This window comes from Mycteria americana, chromosome 3 (genome assembly GCF_035582795.1).
Source record: "Mycteria americana isolate JAX WOST 10 ecotype Jacksonville Zoo and Gardens chromosome 3, USCA_MyAme_1.0, whole genome shotgun sequence".
In the NCBI taxonomy this organism is placed as follows: domain Eukaryota; kingdom Metazoa; phylum Chordata; class Aves; order Ciconiiformes; family Ciconiidae; genus Mycteria; species Mycteria americana.
This window is the reverse complement of record NC_134367.1, coordinates 63585725-63594864: the sequence shown is the minus strand read 5'-3', so window position 1 is coordinate 63594864 and position 9140 is coordinate 63585725. Positions and strand designations below refer to the sequence as shown.

At 42.3% G+C, this 9140-nt stretch overlaps 1 protein-coding gene across 1 annotated transcript; it reads left to right on the top strand.

Moving 5' to 3' along the window:
- Positions 1 to 7143: 7143 nt before the first annotated feature.
- Positions 7144 to 8140, top strand: LOC142407545 (trace amine-associated receptor 5-like). Its single transcript, XM_075497166.1, is given in 2 exon segments — positions 7144 to 7971; positions 7973 to 8140. Coding segments are annotated over 2 exon segments (996 nt in total).
- Positions 8141 to 9140: the final 1000 nt, after the last annotated feature.

The window sequence follows — 9140 nt, the reverse complement described above, 5'->3', positions numbered from 1 at the left end:
AGCAATCCATTCTCCCACCAAGTTTCTGTCTGCTCCACGGTCAAAACTGACTTTTCCTCAGCGCCATGGTATGCCCCACAGCACAGCGAGCTCCATCAAATCGTGCTGGCACCTTGGGGCTCTCTCCTGCAAACTCTACGCATCTTGTGATGCAGTTGTGTGTAGCACCTCGCCTTCCTGTCTGATTTCTCTCTCTTGACTGTAATTATACCGTCTGTGACGCGCTGCATTACATCACCAAAATGACCATCCCTATGAGAGAAGTAATTTTCTTAGATAGCTAGTCAATTTTATTCTTGTTCACCTTTAGCATGGTTTTCTCAGGGTTAAGTACTGACATTATTGGAGAATATACGGCACCTATTGCCTGCAGAAGTTTATGTGTTTCTCTCACACTTAACAAACGCTGAGGAGTCCCGGCTTCTCCCTTTGCTTCCTCTTTTCCGGGCACAGTGATGCTAGAGATACAAGTCCACATATTTTCTGTAGCAAGAAAACATTGCAGAAGAATTACCAAAATTCTCCATGTGTTACAAGAATCAGAATTCCTTCAAAACAAGAACAAAGTAAAGGAAACACCATGCGTAATCATGGAAATTTGGGGGGTTTTTTGGTTGATGGGTTGGTTGGTTTTGTTGTTGTTCTTGGCTGCCTTCCTTGCAATAGTTGATCTTTTTATTAACTTCCCAGTGCCTAAGGGCTTGTGCAATGCCACCTTCTGGCTGGATTATTTCAGCTCTGCCCGCAGCCCTAACATTTGTTTTTTCATTTGTTTCAAAAAACCTTTGAAAACAGTCATTGCAGGTGCAATATTCAGACCCTGCTATTTTCAGTGTACTCTACTGCCTTCCTGTAAAATCTTGGTTAACTAGTCACATTCTTTATAAATGAATTAGCAACTCCTGGAATTACTTTCAGAAATATTTCTATGGCTTCTTTTATCTTTACAGTATTTGCATATACTGTCAATACAGTAATAGGCAACCTGTGGGGGGGCTTACATTCAGCAAGATAATACAATATCCTAAGAAATGTTGTGTCCGGATGCTAGGAAAGGACCCAGCACACTGACAACATATATAGGATACATTTTCCAGATTCTCTGCTGTGCACACAGAGACACAAGCTATGTGGCCACGACACTGAAGAACCATTGTGTGCACAGGCCAGCGTGAACTCTCATGTTTAAGCCGCATGAGGAAATTATTTAGATATTATTGTCTGAAAATTAGCACCCTAGTCATCCCGACCTATTAGCCAGACTTCCCAAACAAACCAGGGGAGCAGAATGGAGCCAAAACACTTTTTCCAGCTGAAAACACTCCGACGTCTTTATCTACTCACCAGACTCCAGACACAGTCTTACAAGCGCTGGTAAACAAACCTCAGTCTGCTTTTATAAACATAATTTTTCATTCTGTAACTGAAAAATATTTTAAATGTGGGTTGATTTAGGGTACGATGGTCTAGCCTCTGAACAACTGTCTCTCTCTCCATGTGCTGCACTGCACTGCTTATGAAAATAAGTTATCATCAAAATAGTCATCTATGAAGGTAGGTACATTCCCTCAGAGGAATTAAAGGTTAGATTTTTAAAAAGGGAGTAAATCAAATATAAACACACACACACACACACACACACCCCCATCATATTTGTCAAAGGTTTCACGGGCAAAGCTCCAGTTCTGCCTTCCCAGTGGTTACTGCACTGTGCCCCTTCCCCACGGCCAGGCCGCCCAAGTGCGGCTGGGTGCTGCCCTGCAGCTGCTGTCGTGTGAGTACGAGAGGAGGATGCTCCTGTTCGGTGGTGCAGGACATTCCAGAGCAGCTGGCCTTTCTAATATCGTTATGGGCAGAAAAGTGATTCTTGTTCCTCGTCGTGACAAATTAGCAGAAATCAATACCTCATTCGAGGAAGGCTACCAGCAGTGCAACGTTGCCAGGTCAGCCAGGAAGAAAATGTGTTTCTACAGGGTTTGAAAGTGATGTTTGATGCCCATGGAGCAGCCCTGGACCAGAACACCCCCTCTAGTCTCACAGGCTCCACGCCAGCTGAGCGAGGAAGAAATCGTGGGCAATTATATTGGCCATTTCTGCTTCCTTTGGTGGAAATTGCAGGGAGTGAGTGATATCTGCCCAGCCTGGGATCAGTGGTCTGGCTGCAGGTCAGTGCTTCTGCCTCGAACCAGCAGAAGACGGCGATGGGGAGGCCTGCTTTAACCTGCCATGTGCTCTCCTGCTCCTTGCCCAGGGGAGTTCAGCCACCTCTGCCTACTTTGTGCCACTAAAAAATTGCCCAGTATAAAAAGGCACCTTTGCATGGGCCACATCCAGATGGTTGAAGGCCATTTGATGCTTTTCACAGGCTGGACTACCTGGGGGCTTGTATTTCAGTATAAACTCTTCATTCATTTTGTTCTGCCAGTGCCGTGCGGTACAACACCTTACTTCTCCCTCTCCCTTCCTTTTTTACCAGCTTAAAATATCTTAAGTTTCTAATTCTTCTTCTGAAATGTGAATTAACAGGCCCTATTAACATATTGCTTGCTTTGGCTAGATTATTCCCAGTTGCCATGTGTTTTGCTCACTGCAAACAACAGCAAAGGGAATTGGGAGCTCTGGGGAAGGGCTGTATGGGTTGTACCTGCAGCCCTCTTTTGCAGTCTTGGGATTACCTTTAACACACCTGTTATTAATGAATTCTTCTGCAGAGAACTCTTGAACCAGAGTATGTCACATTCAACTTTTTTCTGTGTGTATTTTGACTTTTTCTGTCGTATCTTTTGCAATTCCTCTGCCACCTCACTAAACACTAATTCACTGAAAACTGCACTTTGGGGTCACATTCAGAAAACAGTTTGGACAGAAAAAAATTATGAGAGGGAATGTTTTGAAGATGATGAACTATTGGGATTTTTCACTTTATTACGATAGTAATAATTTCAGGTTTGACGTAAGTGGAAAAAAAAGACAAAGGATAACAAGATCAATAAACTGAAAGAAAAACATTTTATTTTGGGTTAAGACAATCCTAGACTGAAGCAAATACACAAGTTGTTAATTTAAAAGATAACAGACAAAATATTTGAATTTATTACTTCTTTTTATTAACTTCCTGAACTAAAATATCTTTTTTTTACTCCTTCTCTAATCCACAATCTCCTCAGTTTTAATCCTTCAGCTGATTAATTTGGACAAAGATGCTACAGATGGGGACCACACCAGGGAATTCTTCTCTTTCCATCTTCACTTTCACTTTTAACACAGTTTAAGCTGCCACACTTAACTTACAGAGGTACTGCTTCTAAAACTGCTTATATAGGTGTGTCCTACATGAGCACTTGAATGGACAGAACACAGACCAGTGTAACCAAGAGCAGGAAAACCTAAAAGCAAAAGTTACATTAAAATGGGATGCAGCAGGTGAAACAATTTCTTGTGAGTGCTGTGGACAATAATTTTCCATAATTACAAAACCGAAGGCCAAATGCTGCTACTTGCGTAGGAAATATGAAGAAAAAATACATATGGCACCCTATGGAGACCCCTTGTCTGCACAGAGGTGGGGTGTACTACACCTAGCAGCATTTTAAGCTGGACTGGGTGAGTATTTACTCTATAAACATTTCCCCCACTCTGCAGTAATGATAAAACACTCATATATGATACGCCGACTTCTTCAGAGATGCTCGCTGCTCACAACTACAAGGGAGAGCAAAAGGCTGCGCTACAGGCTGTACGGCTGTAATACACGTCACGGAAGATTTGAGGTTTAGGTTCGCTAGCTCAGTGTAGGTCATTTTAGTAAGCCCATAGCCTTCTCATACTATTATATTCTATTTAGGGATCCCAGACTGACTCTTTTGGAAGCTGTGAGGAAAAATTTCACGGTAAAGGGGCGCTGATGATGACCTTCTTAGAAAGTCTGTAATCCTCTGAAACTGTCTTGCTCTATTTTAAGGAACTCAGACTCAGAAGTTACTTAGAGGAATTTAGATCTTAGAGGTTATGTGCAGCAGTTTCAAAGAAAAAAGATATAGGCTATGCATGTCTTCACCACAGATCGAACCATATCAGATAGTGCACTTATCCTTCTATTTTTTTGTGTGTTTTCCTGTGGATTACGAGGCTGCATAGTACATTCAACAAAAGTTCAGTTTGAGACTATATCCAGCAATGTTGTCTGAAGAAGGAAGGGTAAAGAGAAGGAACATCTTGAGTATGATTGGCATTTTTTATTTTATGATAGCATTCTTACTTTCGAAGTTGATACACGTTAAAAAGCTCTTCTTTGGCATTTTTTATTTTATGATAGCATTCTTACTTTCGAAGTTGATACATGTTAAAAAGCTCTTCTTGTTCCAAAGTATAAAGACCTACATTGTCTCTTAATCATGAACCGGTCTCTTTTCCCATGACCAGATGAGAAGAGGGCGGAAAAAATGCAAAGCGATTCCAAGTAATGTGTGCAGGAAGGGCAAGCTGAGATTGTTTTGTTACATGTTGTTCCCTTTAGGGGTGGTGATAATCCCTTCAGAAACAGCACGATAGCTAGCTAGCTAGACAGGGTAAGTATTTTGACAAGGACGTGATTTTACTTGGAATTTGAATGACAAAGTACTTGGATGAGAATAATACTTTATTGCATATAAAATACAGGAAGAATGAAAACTAGTGAAGAATGAAAACTAGTGTCAGAGCACCAAGGACAAAAAACCTATTGTTAATATCAAGAGCTATCCAAAAGCCTCTGACAATCTTAATGTAAATGATCACTTATTAAAATGTGGAAATGGGAAAAGGAGAAACAAATCTCTTCGAAGTTTTGCAGCAAGTCTCCAGCTAAGCACGGTGTTTCAGAGAACTATGCCAAATTTATACCTTTTTGCACGGGGACTTTTAATTGTATGGAAATGTCACCTTAAATTGTTGTTGAAGCAAAAGTGAAAAAAATAAAAATATCTTGCTCTCATGGGAGTTTTTACATCCCTATAGTAATAGCTGCTACTCGTGTCCTGACATAAAACAGAATGATAGGGAAACTGATGCTGCCTTTAGCTCTTTCTCGTATTAAAAATTCAGTCTAAACAATTGCCTCAGCCTTATTCTAACAGCCTCTCTGCTGGGCGTCAGCAGCCTTTGGCACAGAGCGCCTCAAAAGCATCCAGAGGGAGGGGAGGGGAGCTGGGCAGCAGGCAACTTCTTAACCGAAGAAACTCAAAGTAGGGAAGACGAAGGATGGCGGTCATATTGGAGAGCTTGTAAAAAACTAATTGCAGAGCAGGGATGAAGAAGAGAAGCTCTGAGAGATGTACCATCGGACGCCCGTAAGGAGCCGGTATAAGCTCGCCCTGACTGAGCAGGAGACGAGAGCAGAGGATCTGAGCACCAGGAAAACTTTCCCTGAGAAGCGAGAAGCTTGTTTTAAAACCCCATATCCTGTCTAGGATGAAAAATCCAGGATGTTGCTGAGTGATATTTGTCTCTGTAATGTCCGTGTTAAAACAGACCGTTCCACTGCATCAAAGAAATATTACAAAATCATCCAGGAGTGAAGGCTGCTGTACCCACATCTTCTGCCAGCTTATACTGTGGGATAGAAATGGGGACTGCTGTGGGGGAAGCAAGGAAAATCCAGAGGTACCCGATGGACCTCCTTCTGGAGTGAAAGACATGGTTTTGGGGAGACCGAGGCTCAGGAGCAGGCAAGGGAGGTCTCCATGGGGTGAGGGTCACTGATGCCCCAGGATCAGCTGGTGTTAGCTGCATCTTCTTGCAGGAACACCCGAAGAAAGAAAATTCACAGCAAACTCTGATATAAACCTTCAGAGATTCAACAGCAGCTGAGCACGTGTGCATTTAAACTTCCTAGAAAACGGCAATTTTTGCCAAATACACAACAGTCTCTCTATGCCCCTAAGGTACATTAGTCACCTATAGGGACTCTCTCTCCATCTGGTTTATATAAGATCTCACGCTTTCCATTCCAGCAGTAGACATGTACTTAGAAAAGGATTTCAGTGCACTGCAGTACAGCTCCCATTCTACAAAAAGAGATATTTTACTGTAAGTATTCCCGATTTAAAAGTTTATGGAAATACAGTTAAGAGAGATTTGCTATTATGTTTTGTTGCTACTGGGAAGGATGGGAAAGGTGGGAATAATTTCCAGCTATTATACCAGTCATTTCAAGAACAAAAATACATATAGAAAAATGTCATGTACTTAAGTGTAGTTGTCTTACTGGTAAAAATCATACCGTTCAGTTATCTGATTTATTAAAAAGACTACTGGAATAATCCATTATAATCCATTAATATAATGTATTTCTTACAGTTCAAATTAAAAATTAAATAACTTAAAACTTAAATAGCAATTTCATAAGGAAAAAGCAGGGGTAATCTTTAGGGCATATAACAGTATTTCTGTTTGCCTTACTGAATATTTACGTCATCAACACAATGGATATCCACATATATCCCCATAGCCAGAACACTATAAAATGAGCAACTTGCCCAAGGGGTTTTCTGTTGCAATCAGATATTGCTTGTTTTAGAATAATCACTTCACAGCTTCTACTTAATAAAAAGAATCATAACTAAATTGGAACTTAATTTCCAGGGAAATTCACAAGAACCAGTGTACCATTATACCAGAGTCAGTTTTGAAATCCTTTAAGGAGCTTTGGCGTGCAATGCCTGTTACTTAGCACTGGTTTTCCTTCTAAGGCAGACCTTCTCTTTACTGACTGCTTGCCCACACACCTCTGGATTTGCTGCATTTCCTGCACGACTCGTGGTATTTGCTGAAAGAACACCAAAATACAATATAAAAAATGATGCCACAAAAATTGAATACACTGATCTGGAGCTGCTTTATTTCAATAGAGATATCAAACAGATAAATCAGGCTCATTTTGTCGCTTGAAATACGAAAACTGTCTGACGGCTTTAATAAAAGTATTTGATTAAAAGACATCTCTCCTTCTAACCTGCTTTTTTATTACCTTTTTTTTAGGTTAGTCATTTGGCACCTCTGCTGGAAGGTGAATCCTTTTCCAGGCTTGCGGCAGAGCCAGGGGAGGCAGCGGGACCTGCGCAGGCTGGCACGAGCTCAGCCCAGGGCCCCAGTGCTGAGGGGGGGATGCTCGTCACCTTGTGCTACGAGGCGAACGGCTCCTGCTACAGGGACTTACACCCCTTTGGGGTTCAGCTGGCCATTTATCTGGCCTGTGCCTTGGGCACGCTGATCACGGTGCTGGGGAACCTGCTTGTCGTCGTTGTCATTTCACATTTCAAAGCCCTGCGCACCCCCACCAACCTCCTGCTCCTCTCCCTCGCCCTTGCCGACCTCCTCCTGGGGCTGACCGTGCTGCCCTTCAGCACCATCCGGTCCGTAGAGAGCTGCTGGTATTTTGGAGATGACTTCTGTAGGCTGCACACCTTTCTGGACACACTCTTTTGCTTGACCTCCATATTTCATCTGTGTTTCATTTCCATTGATCGGCACTGTGCCATCTGTGACCCTTTGCTCTACCCCACCAAGTTCACCATAAGAGTGGCCTGCATTTACATTGGGGTGGGGTGGGCAGTGCCTATGGCTTATACCTCTGTCTTCCTCTACACTAAAGCGATTGCAGAAGGACTGGGCCATTTTTTGCGAGATGTGCCCTGTGTTGGTAGCTGTCAGCTGCTGTTCAACAAGCTCTGGGGGTGGCTGAACTTCCCAGTATTCTTCTTCCCTTGCCTCATAATGATAGTTTTGTATGTAAAAATACTTACTGTGGCTAACAAGCAAGCCAGGCTGATAAACAACACGAGTAGGAGTATCGGGTCTCAGCTACATGTAGGAGCATCCAAGAGTGAAAGGAAAGCAGCAAAGACCTTTGGGGTAGCTGTGGGAGTCTACCTCCTGTGCTGGTTGCCCTTTACTATTGACACCATGGCAGAGAGTCTTCTGGATTTCATTACCCCCCCCAGTTCTGTTTGACATCCTAATTTGGTTTGCTTACTTCAATTCTGCCTGCAATCCCTTGATCTATGTATTTTCCTACCATTGGTTCCGGAAAGCTGTGAAACTAGTCTTAACTCATGGGATCTTTTGTTCCAGGACATCTACAGTAGACTTGTACCAGGAATGACCAGAGCCTTCATGTGCACTGTAGAAAATACTGTAGGCTATATCATAGCATTTCTCATTAATATTCTTCAACATCCACTTAGCTAGTATTTCTCTTCTTATTTTCTAATTTTTTTAAAACAGCTGGCTTGAGCAGATCCCCCGTTTAAATAGACATGCCATTCTGTGACTCACTTTCCACAACATTTGTCCCAGCACAGCCTTTAAGTCTTGCATTTTTTATGTGATGCTGACAAGCATTTGAAAATTGGCTAATCAGCTCCAAAGAGGACCCTGTCCATACTGTTCCTCAGGTATCCTGAAATAGTTGCTGCCTGTTTCTGAAGAGACTTTCTTCAGAGGCAATTCTCTAATTTTTACACAAAGCAGGTTGTGCTGATTTACAAAGTTACATAGTGTGTATGTCAGTTTTTAAATACAAAAACGCATAAGGATGCAACTACAGGTGAAATCAAACGTCTACCTAAGCTAGTGGCCAACAGCAGATGAGACAGCAAGGTTACACTGGTAGTTTTTACATTATTTTTCTAGCCCACAGGGACGTGCCCCTGAGCCAAAGGCTACATAAGGGAGACACAATCCTGAATTCCTCAGTAGTGTCCACTGAAACCCGTGGAATCTTTGCCTGTTTGATCCGTGTGTGCAAGGTGGCTGCTCCATACCTCTGAACACCCTTTTTGCCTTGCTCCATATCTTTTCTACTCCTACTGCATGAAGGGGGTTAGAAGCGGGAAGAGGGAGGACAGGAACTGCACTGGGTAGTCCAACTCCAGATATCAATAGGTATTATGATGTTTTATGTTTTGGTCTTTTTAATTTCTTTTCCCTGACAATCCTAAAATTCCGTATGCTCTTTTGTTTGCTTGTTTCCAAAGAAATGAGTAGGTCTGCTTACAGACATAACATATGCTTACATCCTTGGGCTGAGCAAAAAATGTCAGCGCAGGTTCTCAGTTTTCTTCGGCTCTGTTTATGCACTTCCACGAGGCGAGGCCAATTTT